General features: G+C 38.6%; 2 protein-coding genes across 6 annotated transcripts in view; one reads left to right on the top strand and one right to left on the bottom strand.

Annotated features, from left to right (window-relative positions):
• Positions 1–827, top strand: part of PCCB (propionyl-CoA carboxylase subunit beta) — a 28,029-nt gene extending 27,202 nt beyond the window's left edge. The window contains exon 15 of the mRNA XM_084529473.1: positions 555–827. Within this exon, the coding sequence (XP_084385599.1) occupies positions 555–676 (122 nt within the window). The 3' untranslated portion in view covers positions 677–827. The remainder of the gene's footprint in view (positions 1–554) is intronic.
• A 2,589-nt stretch (positions 828–3,416) lies between these two features.
• STAG1 (STAG1 cohesin complex component) overlaps positions 3,417–25,558 on the bottom strand; it is a 180,316-nt gene continuing 158,174 nt past the window's right edge. For 4 of the 5 annotated variants that reach the window (XM_084529469.1, XM_084529468.1, XM_084529471.1 and 1 more), the window contains 10 exons: positions 25,167–25,306; positions 24,158–24,259; positions 22,405–22,553; positions 19,715–19,843; positions 15,231–15,436; positions 11,782–11,953; positions 8,684–8,794; positions 7,627–7,741; positions 5,825–5,905; positions 3,417–5,731 (listed from right to left, as the gene is read on the bottom strand). In XM_084529469.1, coding sequence (XP_084385595.1) covers positions 5,708–5,731; positions 5,825–5,905; positions 7,627–7,741; positions 8,684–8,794; positions 11,782–11,953; positions 15,231–15,436; positions 19,715–19,843; positions 22,405–22,553; positions 24,158–24,259; positions 25,167–25,306 — 1,229 coding nt within the window. In that variant the 3' untranslated portion in view covers positions 3,417–5,707. The remainder of the gene's footprint in view (positions 5,732–5,824; positions 5,906–7,626; positions 7,742–8,683; positions 8,795–11,781; positions 11,954–15,230; positions 15,437–19,714; positions 19,844–22,404; positions 22,554–24,157; positions 24,260–25,166; positions 25,307–25,558) is intronic. The other variant, XM_084529472.1, reaches the window with a different exon arrangement.

Genomic DNA, 25,558 nt, shown 5'->3' with positions numbered 1-25,558 from the left:
TATTGGTTTTGTACTACATTTAATTCCTGTAAATAGTGCCATAGAGCTGGGAAGTCTCAATCCAAGATCTTTTCCACCACAACTAGTATCTACAGCATCGCTCCTTCTGGTTTTGTAGTAGACTATTATTGCTGTTTGAGCCAGAAAAAAATAGACTGATGTACATGCAAAGTTAAAGGATTCTTCTTCTAATCAGCAATTCTGAACCTTTAAGTCAGACTAATTAGACTAATTAATAGTAGATTCGTGGAGATGGTATGCCTGAAACTCTGCAGTAACAGGTACAGTACTCAATAAAGTCCCTTCCCCCTAAATTTTTTTGGCTTGCTAGCTTTTGCTTTTTTTAAACAAACAAACAAACAAACAACTGCGTCTAATTTTATAACTTGGAGTATTTCCTCTTTAGGCTGTTTTTAAATTCTTAAGTTAATTTGTAACTTGTGAACTGTTTATTCAAATATTATTTTGATTTTGAAAATTTACATCACAACCTATATATAGAAGGTTGACAGGCAACCTCTTCATGGTTGGCTGTTTTTTGTTTGCTTTTACAGGGTTTGTTGATGATATCATCCAGCCTTCAACCACCCGCACGCGCATCTGCCGTGACCTTGATGTGCTGGCTAGTAAAACACAGTCCAGTCCCTGGAAGAAACATGCTAATATCCCACTGTGAGTGTAAGGAGGGACTTGGCCATGCTGGAAGACATGGCAGTATTCTGAATACAAATACTTTATGTTTATGTGGCGTTCTACCTTGCAATAGAAGTATTTTACTTTGATTTTGCTAATGATCATCAATAAATCATAGTATATATCTCATTTAATTTGGGATCTTACTGGTTCATCTTTGTAACCATTTTTTTGCATAACCCGCAATGCCTGCTGCAAACAAGCTGTTACTAATTGTTTAAGGTTGAATGCTTCTTTGAGCCCTTGAGGTGACTCAGTCAGGCAGAGTAGCAGTGACCTCTCGCTGCTGAAACTTCAGACATCTGTGCAGTTAAAGCACAGCCCTGGGTCTGCACCCTTTGAATCTGACTACTTGCTGCACCGTGGATTAACAGAGAAGAAATCCTTGGCTTGGATTTTGGTGCACTGGAATCCAAGCTTTGCAGATCTCAGGCTAAGCTGTTCTGTTCCTCTGTTAGACTTTCCCAAGTTGTAGATTTTACTTCCTGGCTGAAGCAGTGCTGGGTCCCAGGTGGGTATCAAGTTGTACCCACGCTGTGGGGGCACAGGTGGTATAGGGAAGATGGCGCCAGATTCCCCTTGAAGGACACAAGGCAATTTGCCCAAACTGAAAAAAAGGGACATTCCAATGGGGGACACAATTTTTTTCCCCCTCAACAGAGGTTGAGATAGAAACCTCCAGAGGTGCCTTCCAGCATAATTTTTTCCTATGATTATTTGCCAGACTAGCAAGGAACCACTCCAGTAGATGTGCAGGCTGAGCACAGCCCAGTAACATTAGGAGCTGCATTGTAACTACAGCCCCAGAAGCTAGTGAGTAACAGCTACTATCATGTTCAGCGCTACTGCAAACACATGCCAAGCGTGTGAAGTCCTGTAATGACCTGTCTGTTGTGAGCAACCTCAGTAATTAACAGTACAATGTTATAAGGTAGAGAATTACTACACCGGCACATCACAGCTGCTCCTGTTCACTCCCCAAGCATGTGAAGTGGAAGAAAGAGATAAGATGGCAACTTTCCAGGGAGCATCTCTTCCCAGGTAGGTGCAGGCTGGTGTCCTGGTGGCTTCAGCCATGGAGCCTGCAGAGTATACCCACAAAAAACAAACAAACAAAAAAAAAACCTGAAAAGACAGTACAGAAGGACTGTTTCAAGTATGATCCTAGCTTTGTAATAACTGGAGGCAATGTATTCAGGTTACAGCTATACTGTCCTGGCCGCAAACACACCGAAGCTGCATGAATGTACCTGGTTGCACCTCAGCACTGCCTGCTCCTAGGGCCCTGGGAAACAGCTTGCTGCAACAATAAGGCAAGGTAAGCTGAAATGTAGATATGGGGGTGTGTCCTTGCGATGAAGTGAGTTCTTGTATTGTGAGAAATGGTTTAATCTAGAGTTTGTAAGAGTTAATCAAGAAGGAATAAGAGAATTTTTCAAAGCTAATCAGTAGCTGAGAGAGTGGCTGTCCCAAGTCTAGAGGCAAAAGTTATGTCAGCAAAATAATATGCACATAGTTTTTTCAGTTTGACCAGAGTCAGGAGACACTAAATGAGATCCCCCAACTGTTATGTCACAAAGGAAAAAGCATAACCAACTGTTCTTGTTTCCTAACCTTTGTTAAGTAGACTTCATCTTCTCTTCTACCCCTTGCCACCACAAGAATTCGGCTTGTATATCCTGTTGATTTCCAAGCACTCAGTTGCTCTACCTGCACAGTGCTTTGGAAACACACTGGAAAGCTGATCTGGCCACGCTATCCAAGCTTCTCTTGAATTCCAGTCCCCTGCAGAAACAAAAGATATAAAAATCCTTTCAACAAACAGAAGTCCTTGAACTTAGAAGCATGGCAAGCGACTTACTGTGTTCCGTTTTGCATCAGGAGTTACGCATAACTTAGAAGCAGTTGGAGAGTCAGCGTTCAGGCTGTGTCTCTGTAGACCCAGAATGCAGTTCAGACCATGAATCCTTCTGAAAAGACAGTACTGTCTTTTCCTTGAATCCCCCATTCCTCACCTGCTGGATCTTGTTACTTTTTCTGTCTCAGATGATTTTTCTTTGGGAGGCATGCCAGATGACAAGTAAATCACTTTTCTTTAGCACTACAAAGATGAAATCATTCATGGGTTGGACAAAAATAGCACTTCTTTCTCTGAGACATGGGAATAACAAAAAGCATTTAATTTAGTGAACCTGCAAAATTTCCTTTAGCCCAGTTGATGGTTAGCCCTTCCAGGCCTTAACCACATCTGTTTCTTTCTACATGGTCCAGATCATTTGAGACGTACATGACAGGAGAAAATTTTTTCTCAAACTTTGTGACATTTTAAACATTAGAAGCTTTACAGTATGGCAAGGACAGAGAACACTCAGGCTTTTCTACAGTGCAACTCTCCCAAACTGTGTGATGAGCTACCAAATTTACAGCACTCCCACAATAAAACCCCCAAGATCAACCAAAAAACAAAAATATACTGCAGCAGAGAAAAACTTAAAAAGAACAGACAGGGTTTTCCTTTTCTTTTAGGCTGATCAGCTAAGGTAGGTGTAAGAAATTTGGTTGTGAAGCCTATATTACATGAGAACTATCTTCCAGTATTTCATCTAGTTACTAATAATATATTATAATAATATATTAATAATAATACTAATACCTGGGATGACAGGATGTGAAGGCCCAAAGCAGTATTTAAAAAGTTGTAGTGAACAGGGTGCTCATCATACTCATGATTTTGAATAGTTTATTAAATGAAAGGTGAAGCATCAGTTTTAAATTGTACAAAAGGAAAAAAAAAAAACCTCATATTGTAAATGTACAATTTACAGAATTACTAGCAAAACCAATCAAGGAGACACTCATAATACAAAAACCTATTGACTGCAAACTGAACTGGAAACCCATTGCAGGTACCGTGATAATAAATGTTTGTTATACAGTATTCTACAATGTTAAATTAGGAATCAGTTTTCCACACAGAGGACTGTGAAGCACAAGGTTCGTCTGAGACTATGACTCAAACCGGGCAGCATTTATTATGCTACTATGCTCACAGAGTTATCGTGATGACAATTTAATGCAGCCATTCCTACCCACCCCTATTACCTTTGGGATGGACAGAAGAGAAAGGGAGGTAATGTTATTTTATTAAGTTTGAGCCACTTCTCATGTTTTATACATTACCCAACCGATTTCAGAGGAATGGCTGAATTACCTAGTCAAACATTTTTGGCAACATTTTTTTTCTGTCTGAGAACTGCACACGTTGTACAAAAAAAACAAACCTCAGCTTTGTGAAATGCTGGTTTGTTTTTAGATTCTTTTCCCTCCCAGCAAGTAAGCACTGGGTATTAACGTTGTTTTGTTTTTAAATAAGCTTGTAAAATAAAAAAAGCTCCATGATTATTTTGCTGTTGCTAAAAAAAAAAATAAAAAAAAAATAAGCACCTCTAAAACTGCTGTGCTCCAAGTGGGTCAATCTGCTTTGTATCTCAAATGCTAACATTAGAATGCAGAAAGGAAGATTAACATTTTGGGGCTGATTCTTAGAGATACTAGAGTCAGTGCAAGTTGTGGATGGCCAGCACCTCTGATATCAGGCCAGTTTTAACTAAGTAGCAGCTACTAGGCAGAGTCATAAAATCGAAGCATAATGAAATTCCAAATTATTGAAGACATTGAAAAATCTCTTATTACAATGAATTAGCTGAGAATGTTTTGGGTTTTTGTGGTTTTTTTTTTTTTGACTTTTTTACTTTTTTGAAAAATCGTATTTTTTTCAAATAATTACTCTTAATATGCACAGTTAACACTGAAAATGTAGCTGTATTCCATTGTAAGCTTAAGAACTTCACCATCTAAGCACAAATTTCTATGCAGCACATACAGTACTTCTAACTGGCAAAATTAATTTACAAAAATAGCGCAAAAGGGTATTTACGGCATGGAAAGTAGACTTTTTTATGGTACAGTTAAAATTGCTTTTAGTATGCTAAAGTGATTCCTTTTCCCCACCCTTGAATTATTGTTTTGCTTTGTTTTGTTTTTTAAATAGGAAAGTTGCTGTTTATGTACCTTGGACTGGCAGGGCTTGAAGTAGGTAGTAAAAACAGCAAAGTGATTACTTGAGAACCATTTGTGTGTTTTACTGAGAATACTTTATTTGCTGGTATAAGTTGCTAAAAATGCACAGAGCAAGTACCAATAGAAAATTTACTGTTTTTGTGTCCCCATGTGCTATATAAAATGAATGTTACACAGCATCTGTTGGAAAAGTGGCTTCATGGACATCTCTTACTTTATGTCCCATTATAAATAAAAATAAATCTTCTCAAGAGTATAAAATCTGGGTTTATCATATCAGAATCTGAAATTTTTTGGCAGAGATGCACGTCATTAGAATTCTAACCTCTTCTATAAGAGTGTTCTTCTCAATGCCTATGAGAGGACATAAGCGTACCATAATGTTAATCAAATCCAGTGTGTTCAAAAACACTTTTCTGTAGCCAGAATGACCTGCTTATAGCATCATTGCTAGTCAATGGCTGATAGGCATAGGTTTAATAAAAATGGCTAGCTTTTAAAACATAAAAAGGCAAATGTTAAAACTGTTTTAAATTGTACAGCAGAAAAATAAAGGTAAAAAGTTCTGTTTTCACTCAATGTTGTTTTCAGAAAACATATGTAGAACAGTGTTTATTTTGACAGCTGTCTTAACAATTTAAAACTTCCTCCTCATCCAGAAAAAAAAAATCTGTATTAGGACAGTCAAGAACAGGGATACAAATGATTTTTTAGGTCAGCCTTTCTGAGGTGACTGGATTGGCCAACATTCCTTTGTGTCATTAAGAAGTTCCTCTTCTTTCTGTCACTACAAAAAGGGATTGACCTTAATCATTTGGTTAAAAATCAAACCGTATCACATCAAAAATGTGGTTTTCATACAAGCTATCACAGTATATAGGCCTCTAGCTCTAAACAATAGAGTTCCAAATTTGTAAAATGTCTTCAGCAGACTTCAGAACATAGGCATTCCAAATCCCTAGAAAAATGATTTAAAAGACAGTAATTAATTAAGTGCAGCAGTAATCATAAAAGAACCTCAGATAAACAGCAAGTACTAGTAAAGTCTTACTGAATCATCCTCAATGATAGCTGCGGAGTCAAAGAAGTCTGGCCTCAGTTCAGCCCGTTCTCGTCGGTTTCTTGAAGGTGGCTAAAGAGGTGAGTCAGACATTTTAGTACATGAGATCAGTTAACTGGCTACAAAGGACTCCTGTGGCTAACAGGCACTAATGTCTTTACCTGCTCCTTTAAAAAATAGCTATGCATGGATTTCCATAAAAGCTCAGATACAAATATAGGCTCTGACACATGAGAGTACTTCTTAAATTCACATTTTATTTAAGGAATGGGATAAAAACTGATGGATACTAAAGTAGGTTTAAGACCATCCTCATGGCTAAGGACTTGCATATGGCCCTTGCTGACTTAACGGTGTTCTTGTATTAAGACTGTGTGCCAGACTGCATAGAAACTGTCTGCTTTATGCTTTTACATTTATGATGAAATCCCAGCTCTGACATGGTCAGAAAGTGGATTTTTTTAAACAGTCCTTATGATGTTAGAATACTTCTGAAGACTGACCTGTGTTGTCCTGCCATAGAAATGTTAAGAATAAATGTGACCTGCACTGGCTTGAACAATTCCTTCATTTCCTTTCCATGGATTGCCACTTAAAGAAAGACTTAACTTACTTGATAATCATTTGAATGCTAGTAATAATCTCAGCAACTGAATTATTGCCTACATTTTCTTTCCAAGATATTATAGCCTAGTCCTAAAATAACCTACGCCTTATAATTTGGATATTAAAGGAGAAATATGAAAGCATAAAAACTAGTGAAGTGTATAATGCAAACTGATCCTCCTTCCCATTTTACAAGAAAAGAATTCATTCAGTAGACAGAGGCTATAGTAAGGTTATGGTCTTTGTAAACACAATCCTGCCTTTAGTCAGTCACATTACCACAAAAAGAGCCGAAGTTGCAATCTCATGATGCCACCTAGTTAGGAGCAATACCAGTAGTGTAAGGTACTCTCTCAGTGCCTATCCACTACAGCTTTCTCCCTTCTGCTGTGCCAGCACAACTCTGTGTGGCTGTAAACTGGATGACACCATGATTAAGGATCCCCTATCCACCCTACCTCCCAGAAAACAAACGAACTAAAGAACAGAAACAACCCTGTGATCACAGTGAAGTTTCATAAAGACCTGTCAGCAAGAGAGTTAGTGATGCCTGTGACAATGGCACAGGGAACAAAACACCACCCAGGATAACTTTGGATTATAAATTTCTAAACTCTTCATGATGTCAAGCAACAGCCTGAGTCAAAAGTTGTTACTGGATTTTGGACCATCCTTTTGCACTCTGTGATGCTGAGCAGGCAGCTTTGTGTGATGTTCAATCAGACGGGGTGTGCTGGTCTCACCTCTTTTCCCCACCAGCACTCCCTCTGCCCTTTAGTGGATCTAGCACTTGGCTGACTGCAGAGCAAGTCAGCTCAGCTCTTCCTTTAGCACTCACCTGAGAGGTGTGATCTGCACTGATACAACCGATACGCTATAATTCACAACCAAATTCTCATAGGGTGACAAGTTAAAGGTGAACGAGTGCTTCAGGCACTTGCTACAGCCTGAATCTAGAACATCATGAAGAGTGCTAAGCAATACTTCTTGTATTTCTATGAAAAAACATCAGTTGGGCCTGAATCTGCAGTTTTGGGTTCCATGGAATATTCAGATAATTTCCACTTTTTAATGCTCAGATAACAAGAAATTAGGCTCAAATTTTGGACATTTTTGTTTACACCTAAAAATGCCTTTTAAATTATCTTTCAACCATCTTAAACTTGCTATTAATAAGATTTACTGACCAGATCAATGACCATTGTGTCCTCAAATTCCTCATTCATATCCTCTAGCTGACCTCGTGAAGACATCATTACATCTTCAAAGATGGGCTCAGCGTCATCTTCCATTAGACCTCGTCTGTTTAATAAAGAGAAAGAAATAATTTTCAAGCATTTGAATTTCCCAACCATGAACTTTCTCATTAAGAACAATGCTCAAATCCTATCCCTTAATATCTTCACATAAAATCAAATGTTAGGAATCAAGCCAGCATATTTTCTTAATATTAGCTTGAAGAAAATCTTATGTAAAGACAAACCTAGCACTTGCAGAGGCAAAAGCAAGAAGTCTAGTGTAGTATCATTATAAACAGTAATTAAAACTGTCCTTAAAAAGAAAAAGGCAATAACCTCACTGTGTTTGCTTGCCCTTTTACAAAAAGGAGTTAACGCTGTTTGTCAAGATCATTGGTAAATGCCTGGGAATCCACCATGGAATCCCAAACCAGTTTTTAATGCCGTAAGGACTTGATCTTGCAAGAGACTCTGTCCCCCGTCCTGAAGAGCACTGACATGCTGGAAGACTTGGTTAGATCAGCACCAGAGCACGGAGCACTTTGCACAACAGAACGCTTCAGCATTCGCCCATGTGTATCCCAGTGGGACGCCTTGGTAAAAGATGATGTAGATAAAAGAAGCTTAAACAGGTTCACGGGAAGACTGGACAACAACTTAGAAGAAAAATTCACTGCAAATTACTTAATAGACATAACAGCATTTCATGGAAACTGCCTCACAATAGTTGAAGGCTGGCAGAGAATTATGGAAGATTGTTCCGCACATTTGCCCTGTTCACCAGGCACCTGCTCACAGCCATGGTTAGAGGAAGGACACAGGGCTAGAGGGGCCATATGGCCCTGTACCCATCCCAACATGACAAAGCTGTTACTCTGCCTTTATTAAGAAGAGTTAAATGTCACAGAAATTACTAGCAACAACCCAGAAAAGGTAACATTTAAATGCAACTTCGGCACCTAAAATGAATCTGATCTGGAGATGAGGATGCTCTGAACACACTTACACTGCATGCCTTACACCAGTTCTCCCTTTCATGTAGTTCATTCCTGTCCTGTCCTTTCGATTTAAATCTTCTAGCTTCTGTTGGCCCAACCAAGATATCTGCATCTGGGGACTAACAAACATAAAGCAGCATTATGACTGAGAACACTAACAATTTTGAGTTGGCTATGTTTAGACAATATCTCCTCAAGTTTTGTGTCTGGGTATGTTTCAGATTAAGATATTTAAATCACATCCATCATTGTACAAGTCTTCTGGATTCCCTTCTGCAATTTGTCTCCTCCCACTGCATGTGCACAAAAAAATCCATTAATTGTTGTAATAAAAACAGCTACATAAAATGCTAACATTACTCATTTATTAATGTGGCATGCACCTGAAATGGGAGTTGTTCTAAAATTCATTAAATCCTACTTCACTGCCTCAGATCAGGCAAAATATGAGTCAGAATAGATCCAAATTAATAACTGACACACATTTCAAGACAAAAATGTCACACAAAGTGAAAAACAAATTGCTTTTAAGTATTTAGCCCCCATCAACTTCAGCATCTAGTAACTTACCCACATGTAAATGCTGAAAGGCTGTACTTAACACCAACTCAATCCAGCAGTAGACAGCAATATATTTGGTATGTTTTGTGTGTTGCAGCGCAAAGAGACAGTAGGAAAAGAAGTGCAGCTCTTCAAGAGCAACACCAGTTTTTAATGACGTAATCTCAGACTGCAGTAAGCATATTTTTGACCCTCATTTTTTCATAGAATCATAAAATCATTTAGGCTGGAAAAGACCGTAACCATGACATTGAGTTCAACCATCATTTTAAAAGCAGCATTAGATGCCTATGTGCAGCAGGTAAGCATAACTAATTTTAAGTGATTTTTTCCTACAGAATGCACAGGATCCTTGGGCTCAGTTCACAAGGGTCATCATGATCCAGCTGTAAGGTATCTTGGGCCTCATGTGACAGCATGTTAAGTGGGAAGCTAAGGTGACCTGTAGCATGTGTGGGGAAGACAAGCTAAAGGCAGGCTGAAAGGAAACACTTCCTCCCCTCTCCTTTAGTTCACATTGTCAACTTGCATGTGGAATCCAGCTCTTTGAAAAAAAACAGAGGACAGTGATGCTCAACAGTACTCTGCTTGCAGCGTTCATCTGAGATAGGAGAAACAGGGGTTCGAGCCCCAGGTGAAAAGCGTGGCTCAGCTCCCCCCCAGAAATAAGGTTCTCCCACATCTTACGGCGGGTCCTGCTCATCAGGCTCAGGAGGGTGAAACATGGTGAGTGAGTGGAAGCTGTCCCACTTTCCCTAAATGATTAAATATTCACAGAGAGAGACTTAGCTTAGTGTGCAGCACACCAAGGTTAGATCAGAGAGGGTCAGGAAAAAGGCTCTCACTTCATCAATTATTTTTTGTTTTTACTGCAGATTAGAAAAAAAGGAGAAACTGAGAACCACAAAGTCTTCCTTCTAACCTAGAAGTTACAGCAACATCTGGGGAGGCAAATCCTTGGCTGCAGTAAGGCAAGCAAGAGACATGAACTCAGATCACACGTGCCATGGGAGTAAGGTGAAAAGATACTATGGGGGTCTGACTTAACAGGGGTTCTTCCTCAGCTGTGCTTTCTTTGTGGCCAGCTGGAGTTTTCTGCCAGACTGAACAGTAGAGGTGAGAAAATAAAATCCATGCCCCCACTTGCCTTGCGCTCATACCTTTATGTGCCAACCCTCGTTCCTTCCAGGGAGCACCAGCTGGGAAAACTTGAGCCCATGTCCTTCACTCAGGACCATGCGAGTCCCTGCTGCAGCGTGAAGCAGCCCAGAAATCCTCCCACCCTACCTCACTCTGTCTTGTGGTGGTCACATGCTTAGTATGGGGAAAGAAAGGTGGCTCAACCCATTTATGGAAGCAACAAATAAGTGCTCCAAAAATAAGGAGTTATTTGTAGCCAGCTGAGCTGTAAGTATCTCTTGTGCTGAGCACTGACTCACGGATCATATCAGGGCTTCATCTGTTCCGCTGCTGCCTGCGCGTGTTGCACACACAGCCAAGGGAGACCAGGCTGCGCCTTCAAGAGGACATTTCTTTTATGTTGCTCAGATTTTACGAGCACCTATGGCCACAAGCTTTAATAGCTTGTATGTACACCACTGACATTGGAGACTGGAGGATATTTAACGTCCCAAGGCATAATGACCATTGGTAATAATTATTTCAATGTAAAAAATTCTATGATTAGAGAATGTAGGATGAAGCAGTAGAACTTAGGATACAGCAGGGTGACTGCACATTTGGGAAGAACTGGGAAGCTGGTGAATACATATCAAGAAAAACATGATGGACAGAAGTAAGAGGAAAACCATGGCCAGGTTTACTACACTACATTGGTAGAAACCTGACTCATCTGGCCAGCACAATACTGCTCTTTTATACAGATAAACCAGATCAGTAAAGTTAGCTATAAAAGTTACAAAAATAGTCTCCAAACCAGTTACTACTTTATCTTCAAATTAGTAGAATTAGCAAATAATAGCAGTCTCTGAAATCTTTGTTCTTAAATAAACTACTGACAGATAACCACCACCATTTTTTCCCCTCTAAATGGATTTAAATGGAGTTGACTGACAAAAATGTGTACATGATTTAGGGCCAAATAAAACTGCCTGCAAAATTGCCCAGAAGTGGAAATTACTAATTCAGTAGCTAGAGTTGGACTGAAGGGTTAATTTACAAGAAATCAGTTAAGATGTGTGGAGAACCTTAACTGTACAAGGGCAGAAGGAAAGAAAAGAAAATCTAACAGGTCTTTAGAGAAACAGTTCAATCCAGCCTGGGGCCATGAACACTACAAAGATTTAACCATAATCACATGGTTATGGTCTGAGGTAGTTTTAACAAAGAATTTCTACCCTGATTTCATTACAATGTATTTTTCCTGAGAGTTTAAAATAATAAAAGTATTGTTGAGCTATAGCCAAGACCTTTCCAGTTGTTTTTTCAGATAAACACTGTGTCTATGGAACCACAGATTATCTGTATAAGTAACAGGCCTTTGCCTGGCTGTCACTGTATTTTGTAGGGATGTTCCAACACTTACTTGTGTAAAAAATCTTGTTCAGATCCCTGCTCTGACTCGTGCTCCTGGATCTGCTCTCCCATTTGTCTAGTGTTCTCTCTCAAGACAGTTGAGGTGAGCTGTGGTGCTTGCAGTGTCCCTGGAGTATGTATGTTTTCATTCCTGTTCAGCCATGAGCCTTCTAGACTCTCATCTAGGAAAGAAACATTTAAAATTACTGATTCATTTGTAATAATAAGCAGCGCAGTATTACTGCCTTTAGCATCCCTCCAGCAAACTCACTGAACCTTAAGTTAGTAATTAAAGCCTTCCATCTACTGACACACTTCAATACAGTTCATTTTAGTGGCAACACCTTCTGCAAATTTATGTTTTTAATAGTTTAGTATCTATTGAAATAGTGTGCCTTTAAGAGATCAACCGGGTAAATACTCAAAATGATAAATTTTGTGTTATTTTAAGAAAGGATTACTACTAGTTATTCTCAGCAGTATTATTAAAAGTAGAAATATTTAACAAAACAAAACAAAAAACATTGCAAACAAATATTGCATTCCAGCACTGCCTAAACGGTCAGGTGCCTTGCACACATTTAGCAGATAATTTCTAAGTATTTAGCTGGTAACTTAAATATAAGACCATGAATCTCGTATGCATAAAGCAAATGACATAGTGAAACACCAAAATGAGGGAGGATAAAACCCCAAATCTGGTCAGAATACACTGTTAGAAGCTTCAGTAAGAACCATTTCAGTGAAGTACAGAGGGGACATTTTAAATAAGGAGTGGTCTGGCTGGTGTGAACTCTGAACTATGATTTCAGATAGTATATTTAGAGTTTAGAGCAGAAGGGAGAAATGGAGATGGAAAGCTGACTGAAGGTGTAAATGGGATGCTGTGCTCATATTGGGAAGGGAGCAAACCAGAGGGGAGAGTGGAGGGCTTGAGAAGGAGAGGAGCATGTGAGAGAGCAGACAAGCGTGTAGGCAAGAGATATGCAGAAGTTGCTGGAGCAAGTGAAAGACAGGATTACAGGACAGGAGAAGACAAGATCACAGATATACTAACAGGAAGAAATATATAGTGAGATGGCAGGTGGGGATCTCAATGTATCTTTTCATTTTTTTCTATGCCTTTTACTACCCTTTAGGCTTAAAAGTTGTCTAAAAGTTGCCTATTTGTCCTTGAATTTACCTTTTATAATGCTATTTCTTTTTAAATCCTATTCATGTTTCACTTTCTTAAGGCATTGTAAAGAAATGTAAGAACTGTCTAATACAGGGAGCAGATTGACTTTCAGTAACAACAGGGAATGTTCTCCAACCTGGACGGTCTGCTGAACCCAACAGACACTGGATTTAGGTGAAAGGAACCACGGGGTTCTAGCTCTGGTTCTTCGATACTATGATAGTTTCTGCAGTGACCAAGTCTTTGCTTTAGTTCCTTTAGAGCAGATTTTTTTTTTCTTTTTAGTCTTAGCAGGATTCAAAGAGAGGTCCGCATTTGTGATTTTAATGACAAATGGAAATTAATGGCAGGACTTTTGGAAGGGTTATAAAAATATGTAAAGATAAAATAAAACAAAGACCCCTGTACATGCTGTGTACAGACCATCAGGTAATTTGTAGGCATCCAACTGTTCATAAGACTGATTCTTCACAGCTCAAGTTCTACAGACCAGAAAACAGTAAGTAGCTATTTTCTGTGAAGAGGATTACATCTCTGATTATTTCATGAGCTCATTATTTGTACACACAAAATAAACCCCTTGCATCCTCCCTGATCCTATATGCTGAGGTTGTACAGAAAAGCTTTTATGAGTAATAAAGGTCTGCATAGTCATCTGTGAATTTAAGGTCTATTAGGTTTCACATAGAAGAATGGAGAAGGGAGTCACTTCCTAAGTGGTAGTCTTTAAAACGTGTTATTCTTAGATGTCACACTGTAACCCAGAGCTGTATTTACAGTGCTCAAAGGACATGCACATATCCCACCCAGATGAGCACTCCAGGAGAGGCAGTGTTTATCTGTCCTCTCTCTGGCCACCAATTACTAATGGGGGAATTTCAGGTTACTGTAGTGAACAGTGACAGTGGAACACTGCCTAAGGTAAGATAAATCCTTGGTGTCTTCTGATGACACAGTGCTGATAAGATGTAAGCAGACCCTCATATACTCTGTAGATGTCAGACCCACAAAAAGTCTTGGTATAGTCTGTACCGCAGCTCACTGGAAACTGCTGTACATTCAGATTTTTCAGGAACCAAACAAACAGCTGAATAACCATGGATTTGGGCCTCCATTATTTTAAGTTAGTGATGTTGGTGAAAAATTCAGGACCACAGCTGTTATGAGGAAAGGTGATGGTCAAAAGGAAAGTGTTGCAAATAAACTTTTCTATTAATCACTGAAAGAAGAGGAAATGAAAAGAGGTCGATCAAACAATGTCATAAAGCCTAAGCCTACGACTTGCCTTATAGGGAAGCAAGGATATTACTACACTTTCCAAGAAAAATAAGGATATTGGTAGAATAATGAAAATAATAACATGAAGAAAGAAAAAATCTTCAGCAGCTGAATTCTGTGAAAAACAAAGCAACCTGAAGGAAGCAAAATAATGTCTGAAGCAAGCAGTGCTTTATTTACCTAGACTCTAGGTTGGCTGTTAGAAACTGAAAGACGTATCTCATGTACTGCTCAGCACAAGCTGCAGGGGAGAGAATGGACCTGACAGTAGGAGTGCATACAGACCAACTTTTGAAGTCAGGTATTTTGGTAAATGGCTGTATACTCAGGAGAACTGGCTTTAGATTCTTCACTGAGAGGTTACTACAGTAGATTCCAACCTTGGAAAAATCTCTGAAGTTTAAAGATCCCATTTATACCTTACTGTACTGAAACAGTAAACATATATTCACATAAATGTGCATGACATCCTGCGATTTCATGCAGATTAACCAGGAACAGATGCAATCTTGTAAAAAAAATTGGATATCATGGCCAAATTCCTGATTAATGCTCCTCAAATCACAGAAAGAATAAGTACACCGGGTATTGAAACCATTTTGAATAAAAACACGCATCTTTTTAGCATACTTCAATGGTTCTACAAAAATAGTGATCTGTATCTGAATTTCTGCCTTGGGTTTGCTCTAACACCTTATTAACAACTTCTCCAGGCTGAAACACAGGTAGAAAAAACAAGAATCGGTGACTGAGAAAGGTGTAGAACAGGTAGCTCTACAATCACCTCCTGTTTCCAACTTCAATAAAAGCTTTCAGTAGTTCTCAATCAGCAAATCTTAGTGTGGACAAGCAGGAATAAGGACTTGTGATGACATTTCTCATAAGGAAGTGTTTAAGCTTGCAGAACAAGCGTCTTGTTATTTCTACGTATGAAGTATAAGGAAAGCTGTAATGTATGTACAAAATGAGAAATTCCTCAAGTAGGCAACATAAACCATACAAACCTTCTACTCTCTTTTTGTGTAGCGGCGGTCGCCCTTTCTTATTTCTCACTGAAGAGGCTTTGCTGCTGCTGCTTCCGCTGTTAACAGACATTCTGTCGTCTTCGCCACCCGTAACTAGTGAGTTTCTATAGGAAATTAGTGGAAGCCATACATCTTCTCTTCTTTCCATCATCTGTTCTGTCAGAAACTTCTCTAAGTAGGAGTGACTGAAAATAGAAGACAATGAGTGCAGAGGCTCAGCATGTTGCTTTCCCTGTAATTAATCTGCAAGGCCTCTTCATATTGTTGACAGCTTAACAGTAATCCCACATGGTGTTTCCTTATTTTAATTTAATAACATACGTTGATAAGGCACTGTATCTTTAACTCATTAAGAATTCACATAATTCCCTCAAAACAAAGTAACACGGTTAATTGCGTGCAGGTTACTCAGATAAACAATACAAAACGTTCTCTCCCTGACATCTTCCTCCCACATTTGTCTGCAATCATTCACAGCACGCTTTACTTGAATTCCTTTTCTGTTTTGCATAGCAAGGAAGCCACTTCTATATATTGCTACTGTGTCAACAGACAGACTGAATTAGAACCACTATTGTGAAGACTCTTAGATTCTTTTGCATCTTGTAACAGGAAAAGAAAGGTTTCCTTAAATGCAAGCAGTTATTTTTCATTTAAAATATTGAAGATCTGTTCCATTGCTATGGAGAAGTCAAAAACATGTATTAATTTATCAGAACCAAACAACTTTCTTCTTGTATATGGCCTGGAGGGCATTTGAATTGCTTTCTTTTTCCAACGATTGTTTAGTTAAGATTGTCCATAAAATGAGTAAGCAAATCCATATAAAATGATTCTAATGAGTTTCAAGCTACAGAACCAAGCATTCAGAAGTTAGGCAACCGAACTCAGGATACTTCAACATTACTTCTGTCTTTCAACAAATATATGACAACGTACACCTTGATTACAATCTCATTCAACACCACGCTGCCAGGTTATCATCACTTGAGAGTCAAACCCACAAATTCAGTAAGGAAATAAATTCTTCATCTCCCTTTTGCTCGGTTAAGCTCATGACAGGCTCAAACTTCTTGCGCAGTCTAGATGAAAGAATAGGAGAAGGAGCCACACTATATATGCCTGGGTAACAAACACATCAAACTTTTTTTAATGGGATTTTGTTCCTATTTGGTGAATAGGATCACTTTACTCAAGAAACTGACATTTTTCTGTTTCTTTTATTCAGTACTGTGACTGCTTCCCCTTTCCACGTATACAGCCAGTAATATCCAAACCTTGGAATGAATAGGAAATTCTTGATTTATTTGCTCTCTCTCACAGTACTGAACAGCACAACATGCGAGTGCCTCCTGATTTCACAGAACTTATCTGCAGAACTGCCTTGAAATGTAAGAAGTTTTCCTGCAACTAATTTATATTCACAAAACCTGAGTGCACAGGTTATGCCCAAACTGTAAAGAAAGACAAAATGTACCACTTGGTCATTCTCTACTTATTTGATGCCAAACCTGAGACAACTTTTGCTCACCATTTTAGAGCAGCTTCATATTGGCAGTTCTTACCAGCTTCAGCCAGGTTAGGAACTCCAAACTTGTGGTGGTAAGAACATGTGCTGGTGCTCCAGCAGTCAGTTGTCTAGTCTAAGTTGTCTATTGGAGAGAAATATCTCCATAGGCATTTCACCTCTGTACCGTCTTAGATGAATTCCTGTGGATTTCCTTGCCTTTATCTGCCCTGCATGTTTGTAACTGTGTTAGTATTTTCCTGCTAACTGTAAGAGCCTGGCCCTTGAAATGCATAGTTTATGATATATCCATAGATTTGAATAAATCTATAAACGGCTATCACTAATTCTGGGGCTTACATATAAAAGAATTAGTCAAATCAATAAATCAGACAGCAAAACTAAATTAAACCAGTGTTACTGCCTCACCCCCAAACTGAAAAAATCTCCCATTTCTCCCCCCAAATAACAGTAACAATAAAGCAATAACCCAGGAAGTAGAAGCCTAGCCAGAGAGCAGTGTTTGCTGAACTGTGACAGGAATGGTATTTTGCACCAAGGGCAGATGGCACATGGAGACATATTGAGTAGATAATTTTAAGTAGGGGAGGCAAGCTGGAGGGCTTCTGGAAGACAGGAGATATGCTGGTGAGACTTGCAGGGTTATTCTAGAGCACTCTTCCCTCCAGACTAACAGCCCATTGCTGAGCTTAACTACAGTCACTTGGCAGAAGGAGATCAAGCCAGGGAGGGAGGTAAATGATCCTGTACACAGGACTTCTCCACCAGATGGTGGTCATGTACCTTCCTGGTCGTAGGCTACCCCTTTGCAGGGAGGGGGCGAGGTCCCTCTGGATTGGAGGAGTCATTCTACAGAGAAGGGCAAATCAACTGTCCAGAGCATAGCTGGGAATGAACTGTCAGCGAAGCACTACGGGCAACGCACCCACTGCCTGATGGGTGCGAACATGACAGATCTCTCAAGGGAGGGAACGCAGAGATCCCCAGAAAACCATCTTTGCATGTAAGCAAGTAATCTTGACTCTACTCAGCCACAACAGCCAATGGAATCTAGGGCATGTCTGAACTCATCTTAAAACAGTAATTTAGAACAGATCTAAGAAATCATGCCCTGTTTTTTGTTTGTTTGTTTGCTTGTTTTTCTTTTTTTCCATTAATCTTCAAAATGCAGCTAAAATAAATAGCTCAGATACAGATGACTACAAGAAAGTCAAATAAAATCAGGAGAAATGGTTTCCACCACAGCAATCTTTGCAGTCCTGACAAAAACATAAGAAAAAAAATAAATGGTGATGTGGAATGCTAAGGAATGAGACTCCTTGAAACACTGAATTTCATATAAAGGATCAGGTTAATAAAGCTGTCATGCACACTGTGTGCATGTAATACGAATTCAGACTTTAGACACCAGAGAATCTTGTGGAAGGGATGACAACTGTGCAGGAAGAGTAAGCTTCAATAAATACAGCTGGAATCAGGCTAAAGACACTTAAGCTAACAGATGCAGGAGAACCCATGCTTTGGCTAGAAAGGAAGCTGTAAAATCCTTGTACTGATAAGTCCTGTCCTGAAGAAGAAAATAGAGGGTGACAAAACTCAAGGCTATACACAATGAAGGGCAGACTGAAAAACCAAGTGCCAAGCTAGCTCAACTAGATCATCTCATTCTCAAGCTGGTTCAACCACTTCTTGTACTGTGTTTGCTGATTTGACAAATTACTTATACAATTAAATAAATTGGTTCAACTGTTTATACATTAAAATTTACACAAAGTTAACCAAGATGCATGCATTTTTTTTGTAACACAGAACAAGCCCAGAGCTATAAAATTCATAATTATTAACCCCAATAGAAAGGTCCTTTAAAACAAATATCTTGACTGAAAAACTACTGAAACACTTGACAGGAAGAGCCAGTTCAGCTAGTTCTATTTGGTCAGAAAACCAAGTGGAAAGATAGTTACAACCATAAATGAGAAGATCTGGCAATTATATTTTTAAATGGTTATAAAACTCTTCAAAGAACTTGGTTCTGCACTGGGCACATAGTGCTAGGACGATGTTTGACTGCACTTTTCCTTTTTCCCTTACTACCTTTATGCTGTGGCCAAATCCCGGCTATTTGTTACAGAACATATTAGGAACATAGACTGTAATCTCTGCAGTGATGCTGACAACACATTTTTACTCTGAACTTGCCTTCACTAATGCAGTTTTCTCTTCACCAATTCTTTTAATATCCAAAGCTACCCTTGGACGCTGTTTCAAATGTTGCTCAGTATTTCCTTCTGCTTATTCAGTTCTTATCAATAATACCTGATTTATTTCATTTTCAGGTATTTCATCTGCAGTCATTGCCTGACATAGCAAATTCAGGCTGCTTGTTTTAGCCCCTGAGATCTCTGTCACCTTCCTCTGTCCCAACTAACAACAGTGCTGTTTCTCACCCTGTCTTTCTATGCTGTTGTGCCGGTAACAGAAACCTTGATGATGCTTTATTGCCCACTTTAACTCAATATATTAAATCTAAACAAAAATAAATGCTTATATTTTATATAAATATCTAACAGAAAGAGATGTTACTGCAATGTTTACAGGCCTGTAAATTTTCTGTGTTACTAACAGTTCATTCCTTTTTCTGCTAGCCTGAAAAATTATTCTTTTGTATTTTCTGTGCCCCATGGGAAATTTTAAGGAACATTGTTTTGTAAGTTCTAAAGCTCACCTAACAATCGATGGATTTGATTCTCCTTTTCTCATTTATTTTTATTACTTTAAAATACAAATCGATGAATAAGTATGTGAAAAGTCTCACTGGGACTTCCTGTAACCCCCAGTAGATAATGAAAATGTCAAAGCAGAGAGTTTAAACACACACTACACTGATTAACACAACTCAGCAAAACCCACAGAAGAAAGCAAGACTATTACTTACACAGTCTTTTTGTCCTGTCGCAGGAGTTTAGAAGAAAATTCACTAAGCACTTCAAGGAATGCAAGGTTAGGAGGTGGATAGTCTTGTCCTTTTTGATTCTGATATTTGAAGGCAAACTCTATTCCATCTCTGCAGTAAAGAAGTTTCAAAATTTTTAGATGTTTGTTAGAACATAAAAAAAAGTCATCCCATCACCTCCAAATGCTGCCCCAAATCCAAACTGTGATAATCCTAACTTTTTCTGTTTTTTTTTTTTTTTTTTTTTTTTTTTTCATTGCTAGCAAACAGCAGCTTTTGGATTTAAGGGGAATCAAATGCTCCCTCTGAATTTATGAGGACTCAAACTCAAAGACAAGATATTGCCAGTTGCCTGGTTAAAAAGAACTTATCACAATGTAAGAAACTTGGCAGGTGCTGAAAGCCACTGCCTTAAGCAGGAATGGCCAGTTGGCTTGCTCTTGTTTTTGCACGAAGCAGAAGCTTGCACAAGATATCAGAAATAACAAGATGAAACGTATGTGTCAAGAGTCAGAGAAGAGAATTTACTTACCGAACACTGATCCACGTGTAAGTCCCTTATCTTTGCTTTATCATTTAAGATTACATAAAACAATTTATTTTCACATTACCCAATAAAGGCAAATGCATGTCTGGACCTTTCTTTTCCTTCTCACAGTTAAGTGTCTAGCAGCATATTGATTTCCTTTCAAGTCCTGCACTCCAGAAAAGAGTGCAGGAGAGAGTGGATGGCAAGCACAGAATGACTATAAATCTTGAAAAAACTGTTGGTACTGGTATATTTGAGCCTAAAAATGCCCAAGTACATTCATACATCTTTAAACTATAGTGACAAGACCTGTGCCTAGGACTGGCTCTCAGATGCCTTTACGCAGTGAGCACTCTAGCTCGAGGTGTAACAGCCAGGATGGCAACACTGCTGAGATGCTAGGAATGGGGACCATTCTCAGGGACGTGCATGGAGTATCTGTAGCTCTGGTTCTCCTGGCAATTGTATTGTAGTGACCATGGCAGAGAAGCAGATGTGCCATCCTAGTGTGCTCACATGCCCTCTCACAGTCTGCTTGCTGAAAGGTTCTCTTGTCAGAACAAAGGTATTTATGCTATGAAAAAAGCCTTGAGAAGAGCATAAAGGATGCTCAAAAATGTACTTGACAAAGCAGACAAGACTCGGCCTTGTGATTACATTTATTTTCCTTTATTTTCATTACTCACCTTCAGTTTCAGTCACTTTGAACCATTTATTACAGCTAAAGGAACTTTTTTCTTCTCAGAGGGATCCAGGTTCACTGTGTATTACAACATTCCCCCTGAATTCTGGGAAAGGACTGACAACATGGGCCAGTTGTTCTCGGTACATGAGAAGTTATGGGGCATGCAAGGCTGAGGGTACTGAGATAAGACAGATTATCAAAAGACCCTTTCAGGATCTATGTGTTTTTTTCACTGGAAGTCTTCGCTAGTACTGATGATGTGACCAGTGACTGATGACAGTGTGGGAAGAAGCTGCCTCCTCACACTGAGAACTACTTTAGAAAAAAATTGGTGCAGATGGCCTCAGACCTGAATGCTTAAGGAAGCAGCAAAAAATGATGGTGAGGACTGATCGTGACAGAAAATACGTATCACCTTACATATACATCATGAGGATAAATAACTGTCATAATTAACCAATCTGAAGGCAGAATAAAAAAGATGCCGTCTTCAACACAAAACAACAGCATGCTTAGCTTGAGATATGAAGGAACTCACATTACTTTTTGGTCTGAAATACCTCACACTTTTCCCATCTGGAGTATGACACACTATTTAGCAATGTGACTGGAACGGTCACACTCACCACCTACACTGGTGCCATCTGGACTCGAGTAGTGCTAAGACGTCACCTTTTGTTTGGACAAACATTACAACTCTCCAAGAGTTCCCCAGATATCTGCTGAAAGCTTAAGGTGGGTAAGAAGGAGAATCTGGGGTTTCTGTCCAGACTTAGGAGGGAAGTGTAAACTAGCAGGTACAATTCTTCTGATAGCCATCTTCATATAGGACTTATTTTTACTTCATCTCCTCCAAACTTCTGCATCACTCTTGTTTTTTTCCTGGCCATATTCATTCTATTATTCACATCCTTTCAGATTCAAAGCCCTGATCATTGCTTTGCTAGTCTTAGTCTAAACACTCTGAGACAGCCAATGTTAATATTTTAACTTTTTTATGGCATGTGGATGTCATAATTTAAATTTAGAAGCACCTTTCTATGCTTTCCTACGCACTAGTTACATAAAAAGCCTCAATCTGCTTAAAAAAATTAGAGCACAAAATATTTTTGGAGTATCTTTTTATAAAAACTCTAGGTGCATACAGAATCCACGATGTTGTGTTACAAAGAGCTTGTTAGATACAGTCCTCACAGCTGTGTATGATACCTAAGGTTTTACCTGAGATGGATAAACATGGTCATTCCAATCACACAAATAAACAGGCAGCAGCTAGTTTTTCTTCCTTTCTTATATAGACAGATATGTATTTACCCCCCATTATTTTTCTACCTGAATTAGAAGAAATAAATCATTATTCCAGGACCAGGTTAAGATTATGTCCCTGTAGAAGAGGTATACTGAGCAAAACTTCTAACCTAAGTAATATAAAAATCTAGTTTATTTACCACCACTCACTTGTGTAGTGTGGCCACAGCCTCTCTTGTCTTGATCTGATCCAAGCCAAAAGTGAGGGCAAACCGACGGGCCAATTCCTTAATTCCACTAACATGGGCAGATGTCCTGTCCAAATTAGGACCTTGCTCCTGAACAAGCTCATTGAACAGCTAGAGAAAGAATACAGTTGTTAAAATCCGTGAGCTAGAAAACACAGTTTTTGACAAAGACTTTTGTTCTTAACCAGCTAGGGCTACGAATGGACATTATGATCACTTTTTTTTTTTTTTTTTTTTTTTTAGCAAAGATCTTACAGAGTTCACTTACGTTCATTTTCTAATCTGCTTCAGTTCCCAGACCTTCTTCTTTGTAATTGATATTCATCAACTGGCTCCCACCTTGTACTTGTGTGGAAAATAAGTTTTAAGCAGCATTTTGCACATACCTTCATTGGACTGCATCCATTGTTTTCTGAACTCATCAGGATGATTTTGCATTCTTATGCTGCTTTCTAAAGTACCTGCACCACCCAGCAGATCAGTATAATCTAGGAATTTAGGAACCAAATTTTCTATTCCATCATGCAAGACAATGAATATCTGAACAGTGTTACAGGGTAAATACCTTCAAAGCTTGCTTGACAATGCCATTTCAGCACAATGATTTACTCAGTAATTTTCCAATCACTTCTGTATCTACTTATGTTACTGCCATTTAGACCACGCTTTCCTAACTTGCTAATGACACTATCAAAGGAGACTATGTCAACAAAAATATTAAATCAAATTTCATTAAATATACTCCTTCTCTCCTATCCACAGGCTCTATTATCATATAACTAATGAAAGCTGCTCAATTTTACATGATTTCTCCTTGAAAAATTGATACAGGCTGCTACCCATCACTTAGAAACTTGCCAATAGCTTATCTAATATATATTTTTTTTCATGACACGGTGTTAGGCTGTACACAATTGACAGGTATGGCACCTGGTTTCTTCTTCTCTCCAGGTTCTGACAGGAACTAATTTTACACTTGCCATCGTCAATTCTTCTAATTCTTCTGGAATTTATTCTGTTTTTCTCACATTTTCACAGATCTCACTCAGCTTTCAGATTGTTGTAAGAAATCACTTTGTACTATGGAGTGAATTTTGGATGGCCTGGCCAATTTGAAAACATCTAACTTATGTAAGAAATTTCTCTGCGTGATGGGTATAGCTGGAATTGCCAGTGCCCAAACAGTATTTAGTGAAACACACACTTTGTGCTGCCAGCAGAACAATGATGGTTTTTGTATCAAACTAAGAGTTTATGGTTGATATAAAGTAAACTGTTCAGAGGAAAAAAACATGCTTAATAATACCGAAAGACTTAAACTAATTATCTCAAAGTTTGAAAAATCAATCAATATTTAGACAAAATAGAAAGAAGATGCATTACTTCCAGCTAATTATGAGGAGAAAAAGTCATCCTAATTCTTCTTGCTTGAAAGGTACCAGTAAATAAACACTATGAATCAGCTTGGACCAAACTGCCATCAAGGCTTTTTTCTCCCTTCTTCCATTTTAATCTGGCAAAACTTTGCCTATTGTTGCCTTAAGAATACAGAGGTTAAAGAGACAAAGCAATGGTGATAACTTGAACTGAGGAGCAAGATAGTCTTTTAACAGAAGTGTATTTTTTTGCTTCAATGTAAAGGCCACCAGAGAAATATCCTGTCCAGCATTTGTTGCAATGAAGGACTTCTAATAAAAAAAAAACAATATTCTTACCTGTTGCAAACTGAGAATGAGTGTCTTTGCACACTGGATTTTATCAATTTGCCTTGTTTTGCTCAGGGTTTCCTTAATGATATCTCCATAGTCATTGTAGTACTAGGAAAAAATGTGGGCAAAAAAATCCTTTTAAAATTGAAACTCGTATATAATTTTTCACAGCTTTTCTTATGGAAAGATTACTTGCAGTTCTTGTATTGAAAAGGTATTTTTTTTATTATTATTTTTAAAAAGACCAAAAAACAATTTCAAATACAGCTTGAAACTGCTGCTCTGTCTTCTGTGATGACTCATCTCTTACAGAGAGACAGGTGGGGTACACCTGGCAATCTGACATATACTGAGGGGCTTTATGTAGCTTGGCAGTGTAAGGAGTGCTAACATACATGTCTTCTGGTAGGTAAATTGCAAGTAGAGGGTAAAGTCGCAGCTGAACAGCAAGTCTTTCTGAATTTCATTGGGGCTAAATATTGCATGAAAACACCCTATGTTGATAGTTGATAAAACATTCAGGTACTGCAGACAGACCCACTTACAACACCAAGCTTTTTTACTGCTTTCCTGTTTAAAATGATCTTTTCCCATAGGAAAAAAAAAAAAAAATCCGCTTCCTTGTTCTGGCAAGCACCAAGATTGAGAGACTCCCAGTGAAATATGACATTGAACAAACAACTGTTGTTGTGGATTCTAGGAACACATTTGAGGAGCAGGATAAGAAATTCTCTGCAAAGTAAGTCTCTCTAAAACTACTTGGCACCATGTAGGACCAACTTTTGATGCTGCCTTTAACAAGGCACTCCTGCTGTGTAGGAAGACAAATTCCGAGTTTACTGCTTCTCAGTGACAGGTATAATTTAAAAAGGAAAAACTAGTACAGAAATCAAACAAGGCTGGAAAAACTTTCAAGTGTTCAATCTTTAACTACTGCACTGTAAGGGAGAAAAAGAAGTGACCTGACACAACAATCTGTGTTCACTTAGGAGGGGGAGAATACACAGAGCTGTACCTTCATATAGTGTTTGAAGATATCAGCCGCTGCATGCATGTCCACAATGTCATAAATTATCAGCTTGCTGAAGGCAGCCAAGAGGTTTCTTCTCTTATGTAAGGCTTCTATTTTGTTAGCTTCATCTTCTTCATCTCCCTCTGAAAGCATCAACAACAATAAAAAAATTATATTATGTTATATTCTAAAACAACATTATTAAAGAGTAGCTTTTAGAAAAAAATCAATTATTTAAAATGAAGCAACAATTGTTGCAGGAGAAGCTAAAATCAAAAATGATTATTCTTGAATGTTAGGACCTTCAGGGAAGTTCAGGGAGATGACAAACCATTCACACAGGATGCCATAGTCCTGAGTAATACTGAACACAATCCACATGGAACTGAATCACT

Source organism: Aythya ferina (genome assembly GCF_964211825.1).
Source record: "Aythya ferina genome assembly, chromosome: 9".
NCBI classification, from domain to species: Eukaryota; Metazoa; Chordata; class Aves; order Anseriformes; family Anatidae; genus Aythya; species Aythya ferina.
Note: the sequence above shows the minus strand (reverse complement) of the source record. Positions and strands in the feature narration are given on the sequence as shown.